The sequence below is a fragment of the Notolabrus celidotus genome, chromosome 18 (assembly GCF_009762535.1).
Source record: "Notolabrus celidotus isolate fNotCel1 chromosome 18, fNotCel1.pri, whole genome shotgun sequence".
NCBI classification, from domain to species: domain Eukaryota; kingdom Metazoa; phylum Chordata; class Actinopteri; order Labriformes; family Labridae; genus Notolabrus; species Notolabrus celidotus.
Window position 1 is genome coordinate 23692345 of NC_048289.1, and position 27880 is coordinate 23720224.

The 27880-nt window shown below is 41.8% G+C and overlaps 1 protein-coding gene across 2 annotated transcripts in view; it reads right to left on the minus strand.

The window, feature by feature from the left end:
- The window catches only part of usp54b (ubiquitin specific peptidase 54b), an 89720-nt gene that overhangs the window by 23466 nt on the left and 38374 nt on the right, over positions 1-27880 (minus strand). For both annotated transcript variants that reach the window (XR_004634805.1, XM_034708830.1), the window contains exons 4-13: positions 23962-24096; positions 20503-20616; positions 17085-17167; positions 15165-15270; positions 10880-11026; positions 2978-3127; positions 2119-2308; positions 1708-1890; positions 1184-1403; positions 139-528 (exon numbers count right to left, since the gene is read on the minus strand). Coding sequence is in view for 1 of the 2 variants with exons in the window: in XM_034708830.1 (XP_034564721.1) it covers positions 139-528; positions 1184-1403; positions 1708-1890; positions 2119-2308; positions 2978-3127; positions 10880-11026; positions 15165-15270; positions 17085-17167; positions 20503-20616; positions 23962-24096 (1718 nt within the window). In the remaining variant the exon portion in view is untranslated. The remainder of the gene's footprint in view (positions 1-138; positions 529-1183; positions 1404-1707; positions 1891-2118; positions 2309-2977; positions 3128-10879; positions 11027-15164; positions 15271-17084; positions 17168-20502; positions 20617-23961; positions 24097-27880) is intronic.

Here is a 27880-nt window from a genome sequence, read left to right on the forward strand (position 1 = left end):
TGTCACATCCGAATTTGAAGCTGTTAAAGTTAAATTGAACGGAAAATCAAGAGTGACAGAGAAAGTCAGAGGGGGAAAGACGATGAATGACGGAGGGAGAGAGATAGAGACAGTAATTGTTATGTGTGAGTCTCCTACCTGTCGGGACTGCTGCTGTTCCTCTCACTGCTCTCGTAGCCACTCTCCATCCTCTGAATCAGACGCGGCTGGTGCTCCACCCCTCTCAGAGGTGGAGGGGCAGGTGGACCCATCGTCCGCCCGCTCCCCAGAGACCTGGGCTGTCCGACCAGCCCAAACCCTGCCTCCAACTCCCCAGCCCCCCTCCCTTCTGGCTCTTGTAACCCAGGCTGTGTGGGTGCAGGAGCGGGCCCTGCTGTGGGAAAAGAGTCCTGCGGCTCAGGAGGGAGAGAGGGACCAGGCAGAGTGTTGTAGCCCAGAGAGGACCCTCTCGGTCGGGTGAAAATGCTGTCGATGTTCAGGGCCTCTCTCCTGGGCCTCCAGGTGGGCCTGTAGCGGCTTCCAGAAGAGCTGGAGAACAAGGGAAGTAGATGTTATTCATCTTTATGTAGGATCATCCAAAAATAAAGCTGAATAACTCATTTCAGATTTGAAAGCTTAAGAAACAAAAATACCTGACCTACAAAACAACTTAAATCCACTTCAGTCAGGGCGAGCACATCGAGATTTTAACTCTTTACTGCACCATGTACCTGCATTCTAGTTACAAAACCTGAATCTGCTTATTTGGTGAAACAAGCTTTCAATCTTGAAACATTTCATACTAACTTTCTGTGATTCTAAACACTCACAGGAGGAAAAACTTACATTCAAATTCACAGTTTTTATGCAAACAAGTCACTGGGGAGGTGGAGGCAGCTGTTAAAGCTTGCAGAGAGCAGTGCAGCAGCTATGCAGTACTTACTTTAGATACTGTGGAAAGATTCTAGTGGTGGTCGTATATTTTTGGGTTATATGCGGCACAAGGAACTATGAAATGATACCAGAACTTCCACATGTCTGTATTCATGATAAAGACTAGAAATACGTCACTCTGAATCGATTGTTTGAAAGCGTCTGAGAGAGAAACTTTGCTGTAGACATTACGCTTTTACTTTGATCACTGAAGTTACTTTAGTTGATTCATGCATTCCATGTGTCTGTGTGTTTATCCATAGTGCAGCACCTGGACTTGCTCTCGCTGCTGGTGCTCTCATCCTCCCAGTGGGGCCCTCCAGCTCCCCCCTCGCAGCCCCCGACTCCTGACGATGAGGAGGAGGACAGGGGACGAGAGGAGGAGGAAGAAGAGGTGAGCGGTCGGCGGGAGGAGAGGAGGAAGACGGCCGTCTCCTTGTACTCCGGCAGCGGAGGAGAGGGAGGGCGGGGAGGACCCTCCACCGCTGACTCTGTGTGTGGGACAAGAAGGGGAAGTAAATCCAATAGCTGTTTCTTTTTATTTATCCCACTGGGAGCAATTATCCCTGCAGCAGTGCAAGCAAACTTGAGCGTAGGGGGTGCAAAACCTGAACAGTCTGCAGTGATGAAGCACAGGGATAAAGAAGTCTCTTCATTTGGACTGAGACTTCAAAACTGACCTTTGCTCTTTTTGTATCTGTCCCTAACAAGCTCCGCAGTTTCTCTGAAAACACTGCAGCTGCCAATGTTTCTAGTATGAAGTTTAAAGAACTTCAGACTCAAATGCAGCTTTACCTCCGGTGTCAGCAACGTGCGGCGGAGTGCCGATGTCGTAGTTACAGACCACTGTGGTCTGTGATTCGCTGGAGAGGTGGCTGCCTGTGGACTGGTGGAGAGGTCTGCAGCGGGACGCTCTGTGACTGGAGCTGTCTGTCGAAGAGTCGGTGCGAGTATCGCTGGATATAGACGGCTCCCGACCTGAGAGAGAACAAGAGAAGAAATAAGAGATGACCTTTCAGTAAATCCTGCGTTTCCATATTTTTGCAGCAAAGTAAGTCCTCAGTAGTGTCCCAAGCTAGAAGCTGGATTACGGGGTTGAAGGTCAGAGCTTTGAAGCTGTAACCCCTCATGCGACCCCCACCACCACCTCCCTGATGGTGATAAACACAGAGTAATGTTATCTGATGTGTGTCGTCTCTGCTGTACCGGAGTCCTCGCTGTCGTAGCCGGCCTTGCTGCAGTGCTGGAGCTCCAGCTGCGGGTTGGAGCTGCTACAGGGGTTGGGGCTTTCCTGCAGTATCACCGGCGTCCCACGGGGGTCAGCGTAGAGCAGCAGCAGGGGCTGATAGTGGCCTTTGATACAGCGAGACACCACGTCCTTCCACTTCGGGCCGATCTGGAGGTGCAGCAGGGCAGCACACACACACATCAAGACACACATTAACATGCATATAAACACATACACACACACACACAGGCACACACTAAATCAGGAAGTAAATCTATCCTTTTGAAGACACTATTACTCATGAGGCATTACAAGTAGAAGGTCAAACATGCATTGTGCAGCTGTGTCCTTATTCTCACCATACAATCACACTTTTTTATGAGCTTTAGAATCTAATTAGCTGACAGCAGACTCAAGGACATGCAAATCCACTTTATCTCACATTTTGACTCAGCAAACCAGCCCAGCTTTCCTCGGATCAGCCACTGCAATATTCACATCATTTTCCAGCCGTATGGGACAAAACTCACGCCTCATCATCAAATACCACATCACAGGACCAGTTTCAGCAGCACTAAGATCCACATAAAGACAGGGGTAAAACCTGGAACACCTTATCAATTTTAACAAATACACCCCTGCTTGACCATGCAGCACTGAAACTAACACACAGCTTTAGTTCTCGTCATCACTGCTCTCATAAGCTCAGCTGGAGATGCAGCAGATACCGTACAACACCCTCCCCTCCTCCTCCTCCTCCTCCTCCTCCTCCTCCTCCTCCTCCTGCCCCGTCCCCGTCCTGCAGCATGCAGCCTCCAACTGCAAACTGTGTCTCACCTCTTTGACGTGGGCGTCGTCGAAGTACATCCACTTGCGTATCTTGGTCTGGAAGAAGAAGGTGGAGTAGTGCTTGCCGTAGTAGCACACCATGCCCACCAAGTAGAGCTCCGCCTGGCGAGCCCTCTCCTCTGTCACACGGTAGAACAACTACAGAGAGAGAGAGAGAGAGAGAGAGAGAGAGAGAGAGAGAGAAAGAGAGGAGAGGGAGGGGGAGGAGACAGGGAGGGAAGAGGTGAGCAGTAGGAGGGGGATAGAGATAGAGGAGTTAATGGGACTACAAGCACATTTTTGCTCACCTAGTGTATATGCTGTATGCAGTCATCCTTTAAATGCAATCTCATCTCCTCAAACTGCTCACTTCTCTGTCACTGCACTGAGCACAGCTGCACAGTGCTACATATACACTGCATATTCATGAAGAAATCAAGCACTAATCCAGCAGTAATGCTTTAGAACTGACGATGTTTGATTAAGAAAATTACTCCATGTAATCCTTTCTCGTTGTGTTTAAGTGAGACTAATCATTACCCACTGCTGCAAAATAGTTCAAACAGGGATGTAATGATATAATCAACTTAAAGTAGGATTCCATACAATATGACATGATGCGATACCAAACAATGTGATGTCATGTGATATGATACAGTACGTTAGGATACGATAAGATATGATCCGATAAGATATGATACGATACGATGCAATATGATACGATACGATACGATACAATACAATACAATACAATACAATTCGATACCCTACCATACTATGCAATATGATATGATACGGTGGGATACGATACGATATGATATGCCACGATACGATATGCCACGATACGATATGACACGATATGTTACCATGCGATATGATCCGATACGATGCAATAAGACACTCACAATACGATTCGATATGATACCATACAATACAAATCGATAAGAAACAATATATGATGCAATGCGATACAGTTCGGTACCTTTCTATACGGTATGATACGTTACGATGCTATGTGATACCCATAGACTGTATAAAATATGGACGTAGTATCTGTTACGTCACCCATCTGTTCCTGAGCGTTGTTTGGAAACCAATCGACGGCAGCAGCCATTTTGGAAATGCGGAACTCAACCAGGCAGAGTGTGACGAAAAGGGGCGGAGTTTGAGCCTCCTAGCCAACAGCTATGTGTTCCAGACCGGGAGTCAAGTCAGTCATGTCCTTATTTGGGCAAAAACTCGTAATCTTAATATTTTCTGAACCGTCACATTAGAAGAAAATTCACCCCTCGTACAGTGTGTGCCGATAGAGAGATTAGCTACTTTGAGCCAAGCCGATTTTTGAACCAGGCTGTAAACATGTTTATTAATGCTGCAAAGATCGTCTTTTTCCCATTCATGTCTATGTGGTTTCCGGTGTTTCTGCAGCCACCTTCAAGTGGATTCTCGATGTATTGCAGTTTATAACACTTCCGCATGGGCTTCATCGTTTGAGACCGGAGTTTGCCGCGTGGCGATACCATACCACACCATACGTTGCACTGTGTTGTGATCATAGACTGTAAAAAATATGGACGTAGTATCAGTGACGTCACCCATCTGTTTCTGAAGAGCTGTTTTGAGACCAATCGGCTGCGGCAGCCATATTGCTTCTGTCGAGCCAGTGTGACGTAAAGAGGCGGGCTTTGAGCCTCCTAGCCAACAGCTGCAGTGTTCCCACAGGCAGCTGTGCCTCTCATTGGAAGACTGGTAATCTCAATATCTTCGAAATTGCCGAATTAGAAAAAAATTCACCCCCCTCACAGTGAGAGGACGTCGAGAAATAAGCTATTCAGACTACACTCATCTTTTGTACCAGGCTGTAAACATGTTTATTAATGCTGCAAAGATTGTCTTTTCCCCATTCATGTGTATGTCACTTCCGGTACTTCCGGAGCCAGCCTCAAGTGGATCCTCGATGAACTGCAGCTTTTAACACTTCCGCATTGACTCATATTTTTAGACTGGAGGTTGCCGCTTGGTTGTGATGCAATGTGATGGTAAGATGCTATACTATACAATTCTGTATGATACGACACGATACAATAAGATTGGATACATGTTAAAATATATGATGCAATACGACACGATAGGATGCAATAAGATACAATAGTGTACTATATGATAGGATATCATACAATACCACAAGACATGATACGACACAAAGTGATGCAATAAGATACAATAGAATACAGTGGTACAACACAAAACAATTAGATATGATACGAAAAATCATGATGATTGGTTCACAATATATATATATATTTATTGCATATTTCTTTAAGAGTGTAAGTGACTCAGTTCAATGGACACAAACACATTTAGCAAGCTGCCCAAATATCATCTTTGTGGGAAACTCTGGCAGTGCATCCTCAGCTGCAAAATCTTCACCTGCTTCCGTCATGTCTTTATGCCTCTATTCAGCGAGAGAAGTAAGTCAAGTGATGACATCGAGCAAGGGGCCACAGCCACCCTGTCTCACTTATCAAAACTGTCCCTTATATGTACCAATTTTCATCTGTTTCACAACGTACAGCCACATCCTTTGGTTCAGTACAGTAAAAAGACACACAACCCTGCCCATCAGTTACTTTTCCTTATTGATTACTTTTCCACATAAAGCTATTTCTCAATCTTTTTTGTGTCCGAAAATAACCAAACGTTCAAACCCACAGTCTAATTTTTCTTCCAATTGCCTCTTTTGTTCAACCAGCAAGCCAAACCTTAAAGATGTTCCATCTCCAAGAGACTCAACAAAAGATAAACAGCAAATCCTCAAATTCTCAGAGTCAGAAACAAGAAGTGTTCAGTGTTTCGGCTAGATAAACAGCTTGCAATGAAGATTAATCAAAAAGGCTATCTCTTTTTTTTTTTGCCACAGACTAATTGTTCCAGCTCCGAAATGCTCTCATTGAAGCAGAGGAAGAAGATAAAAAGAGTCACATGGAAGCAGAAAAGAGAGAGAACAGATGCAGACGACAGACAAAGAGAGAAAGAGAGAGCAGCAGTAGATGGTGGGGGATACGGGACACAGATGGATTCATTTTTCTGATCTGAACAGCTAAACAAAAGCAGAAAACGCGATAAATTATGCCTCCGATTTCTATCTAACAACCAGCTTCATCTCTGCAGAAGCGGACGGATGAGAACGAGAGCGACAGCAGCAGGCGGAGACAGCAGATAGAAGATAGAGGGAAGAACTCCACTCTCTATAACACATACTCATATTCACTGCTCCATTATTCATAGATATCACTTCAGAATGCTGCTGGAGATGTTACAGTAGCATTAAAATGCATCAACATTACTCAGTCATGACATGGAGTATCAGGGGCCAAACATGAGTGTGTGTGTGTGTGTGTGTGTGTGTAAGTGTGTGTGTCTGTGAGGTGTGAAAGCTGCAGCATTAGAGCGAGGAATTCTCAGCTCTGTGTGAGAGTGATGGCAATCAAGGCAGCTGTGGTATGTGTTATACGTTCAGGCTTGGTTGAGTTTATTGGGCGCTGCTGCACACACATATTCATGATCTATGTTTGTGTTAGTGTGTGTTGTGTGTCTTTGAGAGTGTGTGTTTTGTGTTTGCGAGTGTGCACCAGTACTTGTTAAAACCTTGAGGTATAGTGCTGCTGAATTGGAGGTGAAGTTTCTGATACCCTTTGTTCATTAGCTGTCAGTCAAGCAGAACTGAGACTGTCTTGAGTTGTAGTCACTAACAGCCAGACAAGACTGTTTTATCTCTATCCTCATTTACTTATCTATTTATTTATTGTATTTGTCTGATCTTTTTAACTTCAACTGACTTTTAAGGGCTGAACGATTTTGGAAAATAATCTAATTGCGATTATTTTCCTCAATATTACGATTGCGATTTAAAAGTGACATATCACGCTTTTTTCATCAATATATATTGGTCTAAGAGGTCCCCAAAACATGTCTTTAAAGTTTATGCTCAAAAAAACACTTTGAAATCAGATTTTGGCATGCCTGAAAAGCCCTCTTCTTCAGTCCTCCTCAGAACACTCTGTTTTCCCCCTGACCACGCCCCCTCCGGAAGTGGATGTGCCTCGGCTCTCCAGCACGTTGATCTAATGTTTACATGTTGGCTGAATATACACGGCTGCTCAGAGATCACGTTACTTCAACCCTCTGAATCTGATCCAGAATCTGATCCTGACGGAGAGACGCCTGTAGCAGGACCTTTCTGAACGATTGGTCACAGATTTAGTGTTTCTTGTTGTATTATTTATCAGTATGTCGACGTGTGTCTTGGTACACAGCTACGAACATGTAGCTATGTGGCTATGCTAACTAGCGCTAGCACTTATCCATGATAAATAAAAATCATCCACTAGATCTTCAAATCTGCAGACGTGGGGAGTAAAACCGACCTCTGCAAGAAAGGCAGCAGGACCTTTCTGAAGGATTGGTCACAGATTTAGTGTTTCTTGTTGTTTTATTTGTCAGTATGTCGACGTGTGTCTTGGTACACAGCTACAGCTACGACATGTAGCTATGTGGCTATGCTAACTAGCGCTAGCACTTACCCATGACAAATAAAAATCCTCCACTAGATCTTCAAATCTGCAGATGTGGGGAGTAAAACCGACCTTTGTGTTTATTAAGACAGCCTACAACTAGCATGCCTCCCGCCTAAGCTCCTTGTTAGCACACATTTGTGCAGGTAATGAAAAACGGGGGAGGGATTTAGTATTATTTTATACAGTCTATGGGCTGAACAAGCTCCGAGCTCTGACTCCGTGACAGACCGGATATTGTTGTTACGTAACAAAAACACGGAAGTCTGAAACGGCTCGTTTCACACACATTTACAGAAAGGTGTAGAAATCCGAACAGAGGCAGAATGGATTATTTTCATTCTTGGGGGGTTTGTAGACATGCCAGGGACACATATTTCAGGTAAAGAACCATTAAAAAGTCAATTTTGCATGATATGTCACCTTTAATATGCAATTATTTTTTCAAGGGTCCTCTCCTCATGTATTTTTCAACAAACACAAGCAATAAATCAATCTGTATTATAATAAACAATATCAGATTGAATTGTTATTTCTCATAGGCTAGGCTTATGTTAAGATAAAGGCAAATGAAGCGTTGAATTAATATGAAAGACGGTTTATTTATCTACTTCAATTACAGTTGTAAACTTACTAAATACTTTGACTTGCAGTCTTGTAAGCGTTCAACAGAACTTCTTCACAAAATTCTGCCAAACAAGTGTTTTAAGTTTAAAGCATGTTTCGATGTAGATCACCCGACTGAAGGTGTTGCAGCGGAGACGCTCAGCTGGGGGCTGCGGCTGAGTGACAGGTCTCCGCAAGACCTTTTTTTCTCCTTCACCAGACTGATTCTGACCCGGTTGCGCTCCCGGCTGACACCTGACCGCGTTCACATGCTTATTTTTCACAATAAGAACAAGTAGGAAGAAAACTGGACACTGTGAATCTGAAATATATTTCTATTCAGTTGTCCTGTTGCAGTAAATCCACATGTTGTAGTCTGAGTCTTCACTCTATGACTCTACGTCTGCGGAGATTATTTATAGGATTATTTATATACCCTTATCCCGCTACCTACACAGAAGCCTTTGCACACAGCTCGACTTGCACCTTCTCTAAAATGTAGCGCGTTCTGTTAGCTGCCAATACGGTAACTGAGCTCAGCCCGCGGTAATATTGATTGTTGTGAGGTTTGTGGTTGCACTGGCGGTCATGACGGCACCATAGACTGTAAAAAATATGGACGTAGTATCCGTGATGTCACCCATCTGTTTCTGAAGCTCTGTTTTGAGGCCAATTGTCGGCGGGAGCCATATTGCTTCTGTGGAGCCAGTGTTAGCCTCCTAGCCAACAGCTACAGTGTTCCCGCAGTCAGCCGTGCCTCTCATTGGAAGACTTGTAATCTCAATATCTTCAAAATTGCCGCGTTAGAAAAAAATTCACCCCCCTCACAGTGAGAGCACATCGAGAAATGAGCTATCCAGACCACACTCGTCTTTTGTACCAGGCTGTAAACATGTTTATTTCTGTTGTAAAGATCATCTTTTTCCCATTCGTGTGTATGTGACTTCCGGTACTTCCGGAGCCAGCCTCAAGCGGATCCTCAATGAACTGCAGCTTTTAACACTTCCGCATTGGACTCATATTTTCAGACCGGAAGTTGCCGCTTGGACGGCACACAATATCAGTATCTGTGGTTTTAAACTGGTCACACTGATATTTAGGACGCAGCCCACTTTGTAGATTTAAAATATGTATTAAAGGTGACATATCATGCAAAATCGACTTGTTAATGGTTCTCTACCTGAAATATGTGTCCCTGGCATGTCAAAAAATGAAAATGAAAAAAATCCATTCTGCCCCTGTTCTGATTTCTCCACCTTTCTGTAAATGTGTGTGAAACGAGCCGTTTCAGATTTACGTGTTTTTGACACGTCACAACAATATCCGGTCTGTCAAGGAGTCAGAGCTCGGAGCTTGCTCAGCCCATAGACTGTATAAAATAATACTGAACTTCTCCTCTGTTTTTCATTCCCTGCACAAATGTGTGCTAACAAGGAGCTTAGGAGGGAGGCATGCTAGTTGTAGGCTGTCTTAATAAACACAAAGGTCGGTTTTACTCCCCACGTCTGCAGATTTGAAGATCTAGTGGAGGATTTTTAATTTTCATGGAGAAGTGCTAGCGCTAGTTAGCACAGCCACATAGCTACATGTTCGTAGAGACACACGTCCACATACTGACAAATAAAACAACAAGAAACACAAAATCTGTGACCAAGGGTTCAGAAAGGTCCTGCTGCAGGCGCCTCTACGTCAGGATCAGATTATGGATCAAATTCAGAGGGTTGAAGTAACGCGGGTCTGTGAGTAGCGTGTATATTCAGCCAACATGTAAACATTAGATCAATGTGCTGGAGAGCCGAGGCCACATCCACTTCCTGAGGGGGCGTGGTCAGAGGGAAAACAGAGTGTTCTGAGTAGGGCTGAAAAAGAGGGTTTTTCAGGCATGCCAAAATCTGATGTCAAAGTGTTTTTTTGAGCATAAACTTTAAAGACATGTTTTGGGGACCTCTTAGACCAATATATTCTGATGAAAAGAGCGTAATATGTCACCTTTAAAAATGCATCTCATATACTGAATGTTACGGTAATACTTTGTAATATCTAAACCAGGACATTTCAGCTTCAATATCACAAGCTGGTGTCTTTAAAAATGCAGGAGCCCATTTTTAATATTTTAGTCTGGACCAATGCGGCAGACCACATGACTTGTAAATGTAAGAAAAGCTTAAAATCAGAGACTTTTTTTTCACACTTCTTACTCCAACAGTTATCTCTGCCCTCAGGAGTCAGCACCATAAACACTTGTGGTTTACAGTTTCTAACAACAGATGTTCATCTTTGTGTTACACACTGTCTGAGGGGCAGGGGCGGAGAAAATAAAAAGGGCACCAGCTGCATGCAGCGGGGTAACAGCGATCAGAATGTTGTCTGGTTTTGTACGGCGACCTGTAGGGCACTGCATCACGTTTTCTTCGCTGTGAGGGCTCTCTGGAGGGCACTTTATCCTGTTTATGTATCAGTAGGCCATCAAAGGGGGCAATTTTGCATCTTTTTTTCCAAATTAGAGACATTGAAGCCCCCATGAGTGTAGTAGTGTCTGGTGAATGGGTAGAAACTGAGCAGAAAAGCTCTTTTCACTGGCATATGTACACATTTTGAGTGTATTTGCATATTTATTTATAGATTTATGTTATTATTAGGGGGTGAAAATGCTTGGTTGCTTGCATTAGCGTACACTACACGTGTTAATGTGTTAAAATGACTGTGTCATTTGGGTGCGTGATCCCCTTACATCTCCCAGACGCAGGCAGGTCCCCAGGCTGTGTATGACGTCCTCAGCCAGGTCTGAATGGTCTGAATCCCACACCAGCCCGATGGACACGATCTCCGGAGAGTTCATCAGCACCCGGCGGATACGCAGCACCTCCCCACAGTTACTCTGAGAGAGAGAGAGAGGAGGTGAGAAAATAAGACAGGAGTGTTATTCATCAAACAGGTTTATTCATCCTGTGTTATGAGGATGTGTGACAGTGGCGTGCGACGTTAAAATCCTCCATTTATTTGGTGGTGATGAACACAGACGCCTGCATGCAGATACACACTCAGATAGAGTGAGCAGCAGAGGAATGAGAGAGGCAGAGATAAAAGGCGGGAGGAAAGAGATGATGAAAGGACTTAAAGAGAGAACGAGAGAGGAAGAAGCACAGTGCTGAGCTGTATTTGTCCCTTGGGCCTTCTGTCGAGTTCAGAACCGTGTGTTCTGACTCCTTCCTTTGAGTCATGACCCACCGCAGAGCTGCTGCGCACACACTCAAAAAGCGCACACGCGAGCATGCACGCAGCGTTGGCAGAGCGGGCTCGGAAACAGCCTGAGAACACCCCGGCAACCAGACGCTTTGCCAAACGCTCGCACGCACACATATGCACGAAACAACACACACAAGAACTCTCCTTTTTTTTTGGTGGGCGGCGGGACGTCTTGCGTTGCCACCAAAGATGGCAGGGAGGTTTTCTGCCAGCTTCTCAATTCTCAGAAAAGAAGGGACACAAACACGAGCCAGCACAGACACTCAGGCTATCTGTTAGCTCAGGACACAAGCACAGGACCTCAGTTAGCCCTCTGTGCTGTCTCACCACTGGTGACAGCATCATTCATCACATGATGGTACAAACAGAGCTGCTCTGCTTCATGATACAACACTGATCGCTGCAGACTCATCTCCGAATTTCATATGCAAAGATTCCTCTCCACTCACAGTGGCTCTGCAGACCTTTCAAAGAGGGGGAGAGTTATGTAACAGTGCTGCTGGTCAAAGGATACATGAGGTTTTCAGAGTGCTGATCGTTGCATTCTTCAGAGCAAAAATGAAACTACTTTAGGAATATCTTTGTGTGTATGCTTTCTCAGAACTTGAACAGGAATAAAAACACAATCCCGCTTTGTTGATGTTAAAGCTGAGGCGGCAGACTGTTCATGTAACAGTAAACCCACCATTCATCCAGACGGGGTGAGGTTACTGAGTGCATTCTGGTTAGTTACAGCTTGGTGTTATATTTGTAGTTTGAGGGTCATCATTTCCAGCAGTCACACATGAGTTACTGCTGCAAGCTGTGACAAAGCTGCTACACTTCAGTCAGATGATGCAAGAAACCCATGTGAGTATTGAGAAAATGGGATGTAAACAAGTCAACAGATTACACAAATTATGGCTGTTTTTGAAGGAGGAAAGTGTCCTTAAGTATATGAAAAGAGAAATCTGTCATCGTAGAAGACTGTTTTGTAGATTTCACTTGAGCTCTTCACAATCTAATTTGTTTTCCTCCACTTTTTCTCTTTGTCCTCAGTTTTTTCAAATCCAGATAAGAATGATGGCCCAATCTACAAAAATCATAGCTCTCTGAAAACCGTCTGCAAATGAACAAAATCCTTCAGAGCACACGTTCAAGGCGTCACACGTCAGAAAAATAATGTAGTGATAATGTGGCCTGAAAATTGTCCATACATTTGAGAGATATCCAAAGAAGAAGGGGCGTGTTCAGAAAGGCAGCGAGAGGTGCCTCCGCCCAACATCTGATTGGCCACCCCAGGTGAGACCCCAAAATCTAAAACTGAGATCGGATATTTTTCTTGTAAGGGGTGGGACTTATGTTAAAATTAACTATATGGACTGCTTTCTTTGCATTGAAATGTCGTATTTGTCCTTTAGTGGTACTTTTGGTTGTAGTAAAATAGTTGATTTCATAAGACAGGCGTTTAGGAGAGGAATCAGCTCCTGCACACAATCTAGTTGTCAAATACAAACTAAAATTCATTAATTAACAATGTTTTGGTGCCCACATTTTACTGCCATTAGTGTCTCTTACACAGTTTCTTTGAACTATTTACCTTTAGAGGTTCAGAATGCGACTTTGGACAAAAATCTTTTTCAGTCCTTATCTAGTAATGCTCAGAGGATGCTGCCAGTCTGTTGTGTTACTTTTTAAAGTAAACAATTATACACAGAAATATAACATCTGTAGTATACTTAAATGTTATTAGAGTGGATATGATCACAAGAGACAGTAGAGTTAAATAAATGATGTCAGTTCATTTGTTGGTGTAAACATACTCCACGCCACCCCTGAATAAATCAGAGCCTCAGTCGGGCCACCCCAGTCAAAAAAATCTGGACACACCCCTGCAAAGAAGCTCAAAGGCATTTTTTTCATGATGTATATTATTATTATTATTAGTATAATAAGGCAAGGCAACGTGTGATGTCATGAGTTATGTCATTTGTCATGTTAGATTACCTGTGTTCACACTGGAGCTTTTCTGTGATTTTCATCTGTTTTAAAGGACTATAAGTTGATCTTTCTTTTGTTCTCCTGGACTCTGAGAAAGTACCTCCTCGTTTTTTTAGCCTTTTTGTGTCTGTATTTACAATCCCACATCTAACTCCCTTAACCATTATTTAAAAACGCTTACAACTCGTACATTTGCAGATTTTTACACACAAAACAATCAGATTATCTTCTGAGGTTCAACCTCAGAGCAGCAAAAAGAAGCAGCTGACATCAGCTCCGCCTCAGACGTCGACGATATCAATATCCTGCTTTCAAATTAATACTTTGCACTTATACTGAGAGCACCTGAACACTTGAGAGGCAATCCCTGCTGTTATCAGTTTCTGACTCTAATCCTCTTTGTTAAACTTTGATAAGAACACGGATATGACATCACTTCTAACAAAGCCCTGTGAACTTCAAACCAGCAAGAAGAGCAGAGCAGAGACGTGACGAAACGAAAGAAATCTCTCATGTGAAAGCATCAAAATGATGTGTAGTCAGACTGATGTGAAGTCAGACCCTGGGGTTACAGCCTTTTGTAATCTTAGAGCGCAGCATTGTCAGTGTCAGTGTTTTAACTTTGTCATTCAAGGTTGAATAAGTGAAATCTCTCTTTCTATAGATTCAATAAACTGGATAATTTTAGCTTAACTGACTAAAAAACATATTCACAACTTCACAGTTTCCTCTTTGGCACCTTATACTCAGTCTGGCACCTACATTATCTCCCAGCAGCCTATCTGCCATCCAAATACCATCACTTTGTTTGAGCAGAGCCCAGTGTGGTATTAACAAAAGATCAGCGCTGCCAGTGATGGAAGATAAACAGAGGCAGGTTGGTTGCTCGACTCCCGCAGGACTGCGCACACAACGTCAGCGTTAGGTCCGGGGGAATAAGCTTGCGGTGTGTGTTCTCGGTTGTGTTTGTGTGGGTGCTGCTGTGTGGAGAGAGAGAGCGGCCGCTGAGGAGGCTCTTTGTGCCGATACTTTGGCAGAGAGGAGCGGCCGAGCGGGGCCAAGCTGGGTCTGTTCAGCAGCAGAACTTTCCCATGTGGCAGCACAACATGCTGCAGTGCTGCAGAACAAAGGACAGGCGTCATACATGTTACCTCTAAACACGGTCCTCTCTCACCCTCTTCTTCAGCCTTTTCTCTCTCTGACTGTAATGTCCCTCCAACATATTTAAAGCAGGACGTTTTTCTAAGGGAAACTTTCCCAAAAACATCCACCCGATTCAGTCAGAATGATTTTTCCCAGCAGAACTGAATGTTCTTTGTGTCCTGCTGCAACAACACGATGATCATTTTGTTTAACTGTAAAGAGTGCTGATGACGACAGCTCGCAAAATGCTTCCGGTAATAGAAAGTGAAGAGAAAAATGGGAGGAAAATGCAAATGGGCTTCTGATTATGTAACAAAGACGCACCACAGGAAGAAACGGGGGAAAACAAAGTAGACATGATGAAAGTACCAAAGTGGTTACGCTGCAAATTATATTCTCAAAATGTGATTTTCAGCCTGCTTTTAATTTTATTGTTCTTTTATCTCTCCATCTGTTGATATTTCAAATTAAATCTGCACATTTCTGTTTCTGTTCCTCAAATACTAAACTGAACTCGCAGCAGATTCACTTAAAAAAAATGGTAATAAAACAGCACATTTTCTGTTCTGCTGTGTGACTGTGTTGTGTGAATATGTGTGTGCAACGTGTGTGTGAGTGTGTGTGCGTGTGTGTGCGTGTGCTCTCACAGGGCAGTTGCGCAGGTCTCCCATGTTGCTGGCGTTGCGGAGCAGCTCTCCAAACATGTCCGGTGTGGGTTTCTCTCTGCACTCCAGCATCCTCACCGCCTGGTTACTGCAGCATCCAAACACACACACAAACACAGACATACATACACACACACACACACACACACACACACACACACACACACACACACACAAATAACTGTAAGCTTTTGTGAATAGAAGAAAACATCTATTGTTTAGCCTGAATGTGACTTGTGGCCACCACAAACTTTGCCTTCATTCTTTAAAAACCTCTCAGTTTGTTTGTTTCGCGCCGCTGTGCAGTAATCTGCAAACAATTGTTTCATTTCCCATCGTATTTCTGGCTGGAAATCAGTTCAAAAGCTTTGAATTCTGCAGTGTTTTGTCCACTCGCTTTGCATATTGCTTAGGCAACCATTCAGCGCACAGACTGAGTCGCTCCCTCAGGCTTTTTCTCATCTGCTTTAATTAAGAAAATAAAACAAAGGGGGATAGAAGAAAAAAGTAAAAGTAAGAACAAATCTAGATTATACAGTCGTTACGGCTGTAAAAAGATCCCCTCTGAGCACGTTTTTCAATCCAGTCTGGCAAGATTATGATCTCTGACCTTCCTAAAGTGGTTAAGCTAGAAGACAACGTCCCCATTGGGAGCGCCAGCAGTGAAGGAACATTATTATTGTTGCGATTATTAAAGGAGCAGTTCATCTAAGTGAAGAAAGAACTTCAGCTGCATTTCTGAGACAATCTCCTCCAGCAAACTTTAAAGCAATGACACTTAAGTACTGAGCTGTATTTATCAGTGTTAAGTCCTCTGAAGGACAAACTCAAACACACATTATTATAATCTGTGAATACCAAATGAACTTGAGCACCCTCTGTGCCATGTTCGGGATTATGTGTGCGATGAATCAGCATTGTTGTTTTTTCAGAGGGGTGAAGTATTCCTTTAAGAATAATGATTTACTAAAATTTCCTCCTCCCCCTCTCCTCTCCTCCTGTCACCCTTTTCTTCCAGCCTGAAATGAACTCGACCTCTTCTCTCTGCTCTCTCTCTCTCTCTCTCCCTCTGTTTTATCCCCTCGCTCGGCCATGAAAGCAGAAAAAACAACAACACTTGTTCGTCTGTTTGCTTTCCTCTGAATCGTGCCTGAACCAGACGTTTGTTTTGTCTTTTTGTTGCCCTCTGATTATCTTACTCATGTTGACTTTCACATATTCGGCGATCTCGTCTGTAAACAACAGGCTCCTCTAAGGGTAAAAATAGCTTGGCAGCGGTAACGGGCACAAACAGAGAGCGATGCCCCACAACTACCTCCACACGGTGTGTTTATTTGTACTTTTGCCCCCACATTTATCCCTCCATTTCCTCTGCCGTGTTCCATTTCCAAAAGGGATACAGAGTGATATATCCTCTTATTTCCCTCTCGTTCGCGCTCTTTCCGACCCACTGTTCCACTTATAGATTTATGCCGCCCCCTGGGTCTACTGAATCAAACAGCTGATTGATTACTTCCCCTGTTCCTTATTTCATTGACTGAGTGTGTGTGTGTTTTATGTAACAGCTCTGAGGATGCACACATGCCTCCTCTGTTCTGCGTGCATTAGCCTGAGCCTCTGTCTACCTCAATACGGGACAGAAATTATGCACAAGCTCACCTGCTCTTCCATATGCATGAACATAAATGTGTGTATATGTGTCTATGTGTGTGTATGTGTGTCTGCATGTGTGTGCTCGGGGTTCAGCAGGGACCCGTGCAGGGAAGAAGAAGAAGAGAACACGCTGTACCTTCCTTTACTGCCACCCAGCCTCAGCTTGCTGCCAGATTTACTGCAGTGTGTGTGTGTAGATGTGTAGGTGTGTGTGTGTGTGTGTGTGTGTAGGTGTGTGTCTAGTCTTACCAGAGGGATGTAGTGGAGATGTAATGAACCATCTGAATGAAGGGCAGGGGGTCTGATGTGGCTCCACAGCTGTTACACACACACTGCAAACACAAACACATCCTCACATTAGTCGTCAGGTGTCAAAATGTTTGCATGTAAAGGTAATATATGTTTCAGGAGTAACTAAAGTCCCAAAAATGATTATGTAACAGCAGTTTAAAGCCTCTGGAAATTTGGCTTGAAATAGAGAAACACACAAAAAATATCACGCTTGAATGTCTCATATTAGTTGACTGAAACCTGATCGGAAAGGATCCTCCACAAATGTAGGAAAACATGGTTTAAGGGGACCGATCACTTTGCTGTTAACTCTATTTCTCAGGACCGTGTGGGCGTGGCTGATCAGGTTTTGAGTGACATCAGCCTGGCACGTCTGCACAGCAGTGGCCCATGTGACAATCAGTGTAGAGCAGCCCTAAAGAGTCCTTCTGACTCGTCTGATTCCCGTCAGAGAAGAAGGTAGCGACTTTCTAAGATATGAATAAATACGCCCTGCATGGTGAGTTTCAAAGTTTTAGCAGTTAGCATACATATGAAATGTTAGCTGAGATTCTTCATTGTTAAAGATGCACTGATTAAAAATCAGGGCAACTACTGATTTTGGTGTTAACAATGATTTAACTGGAAGTTTTTTCTTTTTTGTTAATTAATCATTTTTTTAATAATAATAATAATAATAATAATACATTTTATTTAAAGGCGCCTTTCTCGGCACTCAAGGACACCGCACAGATATAAATATATACATACACAAATTTACATTAAAGGAAACAAAATCAGAGTCAAAAATGAAAACAATATAAACTAACAAGGGGTAAGAAAAAATAGAAACAATAACAAAATGACAGAGCAATTGGAGTCAGACGGAGTAAGCGGTTTTGAACAGATATGTTTTGAGTTGTGATTTGAAATCGGGGAAAGAATCTGTGTTTCTGAGTTGAGGTGGCAATGAGTGCTTTTTGCTTTTTGAGTAATTATTTTTTAAGTTAAGTTATTTTAAATCGTTTTAATTCCTCTTTCTAGAACAAAGTTCCAAACTTATCTATATTTTAAAAACATCTGTGCTTTTTTTTTCTGTGTTTTAGTATTTTTCTTCCAATATTTTTCCTTTCCAGGGGTAGTTGATCTTAATGTAAATTGTCATATTTTACATTGTTGATGATTGATTCCCATCTCTTTTCTGTTTTTGCATGTATCTGTCTGTTTTGTATCTGTCGAAGAGAAAATTCCAATAAAAAGTAAAAAAAAAACATTTGTGAACATTTTCTAAGCCATGTAGGCCTTTCCTTTATCACACTATTTCTGTGTGGGCTTAAATTCAGTTGTACAAATTTACAAAATTATCTTTAAATCATTTTTTTTGTTCTAAATGGGTTTTTTTTACTCCTGAAGTCTCTTTCATTGCTTTTCAATCACAAACTCAGTAAGAAACATTTTTAAGTCCTTACACACCCAATAAAAACTGTCTTTCTCAAATACTGTTATGTTACATTCAAATAAAATATGCAGATTTATGGAAAAAATATAAAGTGAAAAATTAAAAACCTAAATGATTACAAACAGAAATAGAGTAACCATGCAGCTCTTCTGTTCTTTCCCATTGTTTTTGTTTTTGTTTCCAAAAGCACAAATGTTAAGTACATGAGCCTCCCATCACTACATTGATGAGATGTAATAGATATTCTGTATATCAGCTACTGTTACTGAATATTAGCTGATGTGCCAATTTGTCAATATGGCTGATATCAGCTGGTACGACTCAGCCAATACATCAGTGCATCCTTACCCTATGTGGTTACCTGATACTGCTCCAGAAAACATTAAGAGACCTCTACAAAAATATGTTTCTCTAGTTTTACTGTTAATAGATCTGATTTTTGAGTGAAATGAACATCTTTGTTTATTGTTCACAACATAAAATATTGTCAACTGATAGAGATACCAAAAGATCAGTGTATTTCAGACTGCAAATAATGTTAAAAATTATCTTTTTAACATTACAATTCTAATGTTTTTACTCAGGAAGAGTTCAGACATATATGGATGGTGAAATAACTCTGATTTTTTTCATCAGTATCAAAATGCTCTTCATCTCTCTTTCACATTACTACAGGGTGACGTTATACAACTTTTGGTACAAAAATTGAAGCATCCAAGCTCTTTGTTTGATGGCTTGTCATGTGATACCAAGTCAGCACCTCATTAAATAAAATGAGGTTTGCTTGTGCTGAAATTTAACAGCAGCAGGCACTGGAATATAACTGATTCCATGTATGTAGTGATGCTGTTTTAAGGAACAATTTGGTGTGATATCCTATTTTTTTCTGGAGCTGTAGACTCTTTATAAGCTACAAAAGCACTCTATACCAACAGGGACATGATTGATTATTTCTATATTCTTATATTTAGTGTCTGTTATCGCCGGGGATGTTTCAAATCATCTAATTTCCTAGTTGCGTGAATGGAAATTTAAATTCAGACTTGCTGTCTTGTCTAAAGGAAAGAGAACACTTCGATAAAAGTCTGTAGACAACACAGGACCACAGAGTCTGCAGGTAAATGATGTCAAATGAATTTGCCAGGTGTCTAACACTAGCAGAGATAGCACCACCAGCCTTCAGTCCTCCTCTCAGGTTAACGTTCACAGGCCTGTGCTGGTTACACTCTGATCATGTGTTGATATGAAAGTTTAACCAGACAGAGCCTACACACAATTTTATTTCCATTTTCTAGATCATAGCACTGTCAAACCGCACCACGCAATGAGATGCTATCTGTCATCTGTGCTTTTTTACATCTGGGTAGTAGAAGTTACAGCGTTATAGCAGTAGCCATTAACTGGAGCAACTAGGAAGTAGGAAGTGGCTGTGCTACATCTTAGCACAGCACATGACCAGCTTTTCAGGCCTACAATCAATTAAATAATCAGTTAAAATATCAATTATTGGTTAATTGACAAGAAGTTTTAGTGCCGACTAGAGAGGGTGACGAGATTTAATCATTTAGTCAAATAAAATACACCCCTTGTGGTCACCAGGTCAATATCAGGCGTGGAGCTTTGCAGCACACTGCTGAAAAAGGGTATATTTACTTGACTACTAAAAGAGAACAGGATCAGATTTTTAGTCGCACAACACAACACAAAGTCAGCAAAGACTTAAAAGGTGCCACTTGGTCCACAGGGAGAGCCAAAATCAACACAAACTGAAAGTTTTGTCCTTTGAAGGACAACATTTTTAACTTTGACTAAAAACTAATATTCTGTTTCTTTTTAGATGACTTTAATATAAATATGGACGGAAGGAAATTACACTGTATTAATGTTAGTGTGGGTTTGGGTTAGCACTGGCTTTCAAGTATGTGAAGCACCTCGTACCTGCTCAAACAGAGTCATGGCAAACTTCTGGTGTGGTATGCAGTGTTTAGCCGTGCAGATGTCCTCTCTGCTCTCTGCACTGATGTGGAAGTGGATCCGCATCAAGAGATTCTCCTGAGAAACAAGACAAGGAAAGCAATTAATGTGTTTGTTGTGTGCCAAGTTGGCATATGTGCTTGTTTGTATTGTATACACATGTACAATGTAGTGTGTGTGTGTGTGTGTGTGTGTGTGTGTGTGTGTGTGTGTGTGTGTGTGTGTGTGTGTGTGTGTGTGTGTGTCTGTGTGTGTATGTGTGAATGTTTGATCGTTCCTCTCTGTTGGTGCTCTTGTTAATCTGACCGTGGGAGCAGCATCTATATTTCATAAGAAGCCGACGGATTCCCTGACTGAACACATTTACTACCAATCGATCAGGCTGAGCTGCTCATGCACACACATAAAACACACACACACACACACAAACACACACACACACACACACACAAACACACACTGTGGAGGTCTCTAAGGCAGGAAGGAAAAGAGGCAGAAAGAGAGAGAGAGACTGAAGGTGGAGGTGAGAAAGCAACAGGAAGCTCTGCAGAGAGGATAATGAAGACGTGTAAAGACATTACAATAATAAAACCTGTGACTAATGACATTTTCTTTTCTTCATTTTCTCCTTCAATAATTAACAAAGTTCATTCAAACTTAAATTCACATTCTCAAAACGCAACACTCTGTTTGCTCAAACAAACTTGTGAGGAGATTCCCTGCGTCTGAGGAGGCAAATTCCAAATATTATCCGATAAAAGAGCACAAAGCGAAGTAGTAAAGTCACTGTTATTTCTGCAATACAGCAATAAAAAGTCCACACAGCGCAGCAGAGCTGAGCAATCTTTTCAAATCATTAATCTGCAATATGACTCACAGAAGATGAGTAACATCGTGACTGCCTTCTGGCTGAATTTTAAAAAAGAGTGCAACCAGATTGTGTTGTAAAACTCCAACACTTTTTACCAACATTTATCAAATTCAACAATGTTTGTGTATCAAGTAAAGTCACACAAGTCTAAAACTATATAATTATAATCAGGGAGTTACACCAAACTATCTGCTGCAAGTTCACTTGCACCAAAGCTGCACATCAGCTGAACAAATCACAAATGGGTGATTTTCACAGCTTGAATAATTACACATGTTCAACTTTAGATAAATCATCTTGCCTAGAAATTAAGCTCTACTTCCTGTTTTCTTCTGGTGTGTCTGTGCTGAATGTTTTGACTTGAACTCTGTGTAGAAATCTTGAAATGCCACTTTTAATTGGGACCACCTTTCTGTTGGACTCATATAGAAATGACAAAACTGAAAATGTAAATGGAATAATGAGCAAAGCTGCCAGAAAGGCAAGAACAGAAAGGATCATCCTGCTGTGGTAAATGCTTGATTCTGATTGGTCAAATCCCCAAAACGACAGTGATTAATGCTGCCTTCAAATAGAACTCATAAAGTTGTGAAGTTGTATTGTTAAGTCGAGTACAGGAAAGACTTCAAGTGGGAACACCATTGGGCCACAGCGGGCTAACGTGCAAAGATAACATAGCAGATCTAAGCTAACCCTTGGAAACATGACGCTAAAGGCATTTTCCGACGGCAGGAACTTTACCACAGAACTAGGGACTTTACCCCTGAACTAGATGCGTTTCTACCAGAGGCACCAGGGTCTAAATGTAGTTCAGGGGTAGATAATGTCCCACCTGAAAAGCCCCTGCTTGGGGGGTAGTACTTTTCAAATGTACTGGGACTTTCGGTTGAACGTTACAGTGTTTGTGGAGTTTACACAGTTGTTGAAACACAGAGGGAGTTCCTGGGAATGCATACTAGTTTAGTTATTTATTAACATTTCAAAATATTATTTAATATATAATATTCCCTGATTTGCACAATCTACCCAGGACTTCAGCCCGCGGTCGAAACGCAGACAACAATAGGGGCACAGGAACCTTTTAGTTCAGGGTGAAGTAGTTCTGGGGGTTAAAAGACCCCGGAGCTTTTGGTCGAAATGCACCTTAACACTGCATCTGTATGATTAAATGAAAGTTGTTACACGGTGCAGTACAGCCAACATTTTCACCATATCTTACAAAGCTGCAAAGATTAAATGTAAATAAAACTGGATTACATTGGCTCCACCATTTCTGAAAACGACAGGCACGTCACGACTCGTAAACCCAAAGTTTTCAACTTACGATGTTGTGAGTACAATAATAGGATGGCGTTCATATGGTCTCTCAACCCTAATTAAAGGCACCTCTATTCCCAAGCAAAAGCAATGTCATGGACGACCCAATCACACAGCATATTAAATCAATCCGCGGGAAGGGGTCCGTCACAGTTCACCTCTTGTTTCTAGTCTTCTTTTTTTTAAAGTTATATATTTTTTTGGCCTTTTTGCCTTTATTTGATAGGACAGCTGAAGAGAGACAGGAAATGTGGGGAGCAGAGAGCGGGGGACGACATGTAGGAAATGGTCGACCGTCCGGGAATCAAACCAACGACCCCTGTGACGAGGACTGTAGCCTCTGTATGTGGGGCGCTTAGACCGCTAGGCCACCAGCGCCCCTTATTTCTAGCTTTGTCATTTAATTAAACTGCAAATAGCTTAAAAAAAAGAACAAAAAAAAAAAGAAAGATGGATCACTCTGGAAGTGACCTCATCTGTCAAACTTTTTCATTTCAAGTGAAATAGAAAGTTTCTCAAAATTCAACTGTCTGGTACCGAATTAAAGATACATTTTTGAGAAGCTGTTTGTTTGGATTAAGATGAAATATTCATAAAAGAGGCGCCAGTTTAGCTCTGAGATTAAATCATGCCCCCCTTACACAGAGGCCATAATCCTTAAAACTGGAAGCTCAGGTTTGAATCCAACATAAGACCTCACATGTCATTCCAAACTCTCTCTGTCAAGCTGCCTACTCTGTCCATCATCCTGTAATTTTAACAAAGGTAAGAAAAGGCCCAAAAAACATTGTTCAAATTTTTTCACACATTGTAAAAATTAAACTGCAGTAACATTTAAAATCCAGACTACCAGTGGCATACGTCAGTGTAACTGTGGTACAACAAAGCCTGTGCTCTCTATTAGTTTTAAAATACAATAACAAGTATTGCTTCCCAGCCTTACACAGAAATATGAGAAAAAGATGATGAGCCTCTCTAACAGAAAAAAGAAAGAGAGAAGTTCAACGTTACACACTTGACAAAAAGTTTCTCTGAGGCTGCTGTGTTGGATTTCTCCTTCCCCCGAAGATCTCTGACTCAGACACCCACTCAGTTAAACCTTAAGGCAAGTCCTCTCCAGTGTGTGTGTGTGTGTGTGTGTGTGTGTGTGTGTGTGTGTGTGTGTGTGTGTGTGTGTGTGTGTGTGTGTGTGTGTGTGTGTGTGTGTGTGTGTGTGTGTTATGTCTCATACTCACGAAGCACTCGGCAGCGTCGTCCATGATACCCAGCTGAAAGCGTTGTTCGTCTTGGAAAGTCTTGGCCAGAGCGCTCCGCAGTGCATCTGACGGAAGCACACGCTCACTGCTGAACTGGAACTGAGCAAAGATACTCTGAAAACACACACACACACACACACACACACACACACACACACACACACACACACAAATCCATTAATTCTGTACTTCAATGCTGCAAATAAACACAGCGCCATAATGCTTTTACTCCTGCATTCTTGGGATTGAAACTCACATCATGAGTGTCTGAGCACGCACGTCAACATTCACGTGTGTACGTATTTATGACTTCATCTCTCTCAGACTCCAAGGAAAGCCTCTAAAAGCTGTAAATCAGCATCATGTTCTGTCAACTGACCCATAAAACATACACAGTCGAACTAGTTGGAAGTGTATCAGGATCCAAAGTGCTGCACAACAAACTCAGACCGGACTCCCTCAAACGCCGCGGCTGAGCCTCGCAGCGCTGCTGGCCTCAATATCAGAGCGTATCAATAATAAATGGCGTTTGTAGTGCACTTTTCTTCGACAAAAACAGCTCTCATAGTGCTTTGTAGCGGTAAAACAGAAACAGAATCAAACTGTTGCAGGGGGGTCAGAGAGAAAGATAGGCCAGTGAAGTGTGTTTCCAGGGCAGCATTCAGAGCCTGAAGAGGACAACCTCTCAGGTCTGTTGGAACAGGACAGCTTACAGTCCACATTACACTCTGATCATTCATGAAATAAAGAGTTTGAATATGCAAGAACATGTATCCACGCTGTTCAACATGTTCCAAGCTGGTACTCTTTAAATACAGCTGGTTAGTCCACATGCTTCAATCTATGACGCTGTACACAGGCGCTCCTCCAGTCTAAAAGAGCAACTTCTACTGAGTCTTTCAGAATAATGCTGAATTTTGTGAGACTGAACACACAAAAATATCCAGCACCTTGTAAACTGTATACAACAGTGAGAGTTTTGTTCTAGTTTTTAAGGTTAGGCATCAAAACTACTTGGTTAGGTTCATCTTTTAGAGTCTGCCCTTACACAAATGTTCTGAAGTTGTTTGTTCACATATGTCCCTCAAAGTGGCGCATCTTCCCTGTCTGTTGTGCATGGGGCCGGCGATGAGTCTCTGTCAAAAATTCTGCTGTAACATCCAGACTTCTTGTTGAAAAACAAGAAGGGGGGCGGGGGGGGACTGCCTGGACCTTTAAGACTTTGGATGTCTCGACACTTTTCAGTCATAGTTGTAAGAAGTGCAAGATTTAGTATCTATCTCATTTTATAATTATTATTCTACTTTTCTAGAAATATATATTTTATTTTAATTCATTTTATTTTAATGTATTTATATATTTATTTATCTTGTACGTATTAATTCATTCATTTTTGGACTATGCACTTATGAACTATTTTTAAAAATAAAATATTGGTGCATGAGCTCTGCCTCTGAGTGTAATTGTTGCAAAAAAAGAAGTGCAAGATTTACATTCTGGATTTGAAATTAATGTTTAAAAAACTGAAACAATCATTTCAAGAATTAAAATCCACAAATCAGAATAGATTATGAAGTGCCAACGTTGCTTTTGGAGTAAAACATCAAACATAGGAAGTGCATTTGACACAGTGTGTTTGCTTGTTGAAGTTTTTGTCCTCTCTGAGTACTTTCTATAAGTTTTATTGTACACAGTGGCGGGACTGGCAAGAGCAGAACTAGTAGGAATAATGCTGGGAAGAGTGAAAGTAGTCGTGGTAGAAGCCAGACAACACAGGCTTTAAATTGCAGTTATTTAAGTCTAGACATGAGTACAAAAAAGTTCCAGTTCAGGCAGAGGCCATTAGAGTGACTCCTGACTGAGCTGCAGACGTCTGAGAGGGGGGAGATAAAAGCATGGATACTCTCTCCACATCGCCGAAGGGTAAAAATGACCTAATTTTGAGCTGGTGAGAGTTCTCAGCCCCAAAAAAAACAAACCAAGCAACTATTTTTGACCCACGCTCAAACAGCCCAAACCAGACACAAACAAAAGACAGTGATATGTCAGAGTTTGGTTGTTGCTCTGCTGCTTTTCTGCTCCAGCGGTGATTCGATTACTTACTAGATGGCTGGACTGAAAACCATCAGTTTCTCTCTGGCCTTAAGAATGAGAAACACGGCACTGACTGTCAGGGAGGTATTGGAACAAAGTTCCTCAGCACACTTATCATCGGTTTGTATCCGCACTAGCTCCACTTTTTGTGCTGATGACTTAACAAACACAGGGTTCCTTCACTGAGTCAGAGCTACACTTTCTCAGTATTGTCCTTGTATAGAGTTTGTAACAGTTACTGCTGGAGTGGCTTCTTCTTCTCTTGTACCCTGCCTCTTGTCCAATGACAGCTAGGATTAGCTCCAGCCCTCCAATGACCTCCAGTCAGATAAGAGGTCTAGATGATGAATGGTTTATGGGGTCAATTCAGTCCTATTATGTTTTCACCACCTCTACCTGGAAAGATTTTTTCCTTTTAAGATTTTATTTTAAATTTCATCATTACTGTATTACATTTTATCAATTTTTACTGCATAGTGGATTTTTAGATGTATGTTATCTCCAAGCACAAAGGTTTATTTACCATGAATTTATTTAACAGACACTTTTTTTTGTTTTTAACTTGCTGCTGTGACTTCATAATTTCCTGGTTATCTATCCATCTAATTTAGCCATCCATCCGTTCATTCATGTAATCTAGCCATTCATGTAATTTAGCCATTCATGTAATCTAGCCATCCATCCATCCATCCATCCAGTTATCAATCAATTTATTCATGTATCTATATATCCATCCAATCCATCAATCCATCCATCCATCCATCCATCCATCCATCCATCCATCCATCCATCCATCCATCCATCCATCCATCCATCCATCCATCCAGTTATCAATCAATTTATTCATGTATCTATATATCCATCCAATCCATCAATCCATCCATCCATCCATCAATCCTTCCTTCCAATCATCCATCAATCCATCCTTTCAATCTAGCCATCAATCCAACAATATAGCCATCCATCCATCAGTCCTTCCTTCCATCCATCCGTCCTTCCAATCATCGATCAAAGCATTCATCAGCCGATCTATCCATCCAATCTATCCATCCATCCATCCATCCATCAATCCATCCTTCCAACTTAGCATCCATCCATTCTTCCAATCATAAATTAATCCATTCATCCACCAATCTATCTATCCATCCATCCATCCGTCCATCCAATCATCGATCAATCCATTCATCATCGGATCTATTCATCCAATCTAGTTATCCATCCAATCTAGTTATCCATCAATCAATCCATCTATCATCCACCCAATGTTTGTCCATCAACCCGCTCTCCATCTTTCATTTCATCCAATCTTCCCACACATCCATCTATCTATTGATCCACTCACCAACCCATCCTTTCACATATTATTGTATCCATCCATCCATTGTATAATCCTCAGTTAAACCTGTAATTATGCCTACTCAGACACATAACTTATTAACTCTGACCTCTTTCATATGAAAGATATATGAGATGTCACGTATCCCTCACTGAAACAACAAAACCCAGGAAATAAGTAGTGTTCTGACGTGCTATGATAAAGGGCTGAAGCACCTGTTGTGGCTGCCTTTACTTAACCTCTACCACTGAACATGACATTATAAGTTCACACCAAGTTAAAGAGAGCTGAAAATAAGATCTGACTTCATCTGTGGGAAATTCAAACATGTAACAAGTTCCTTTAGTTGATTCCTTGACTAAGTCATGCAGTTTTATTTTCCATCTTTAATCTTTCAGAGGCCATATTTCAGATTTTGAAGAAGTAATACAGCTGTGATTATATCCAGTGTAAACGTTATAAAGCCGG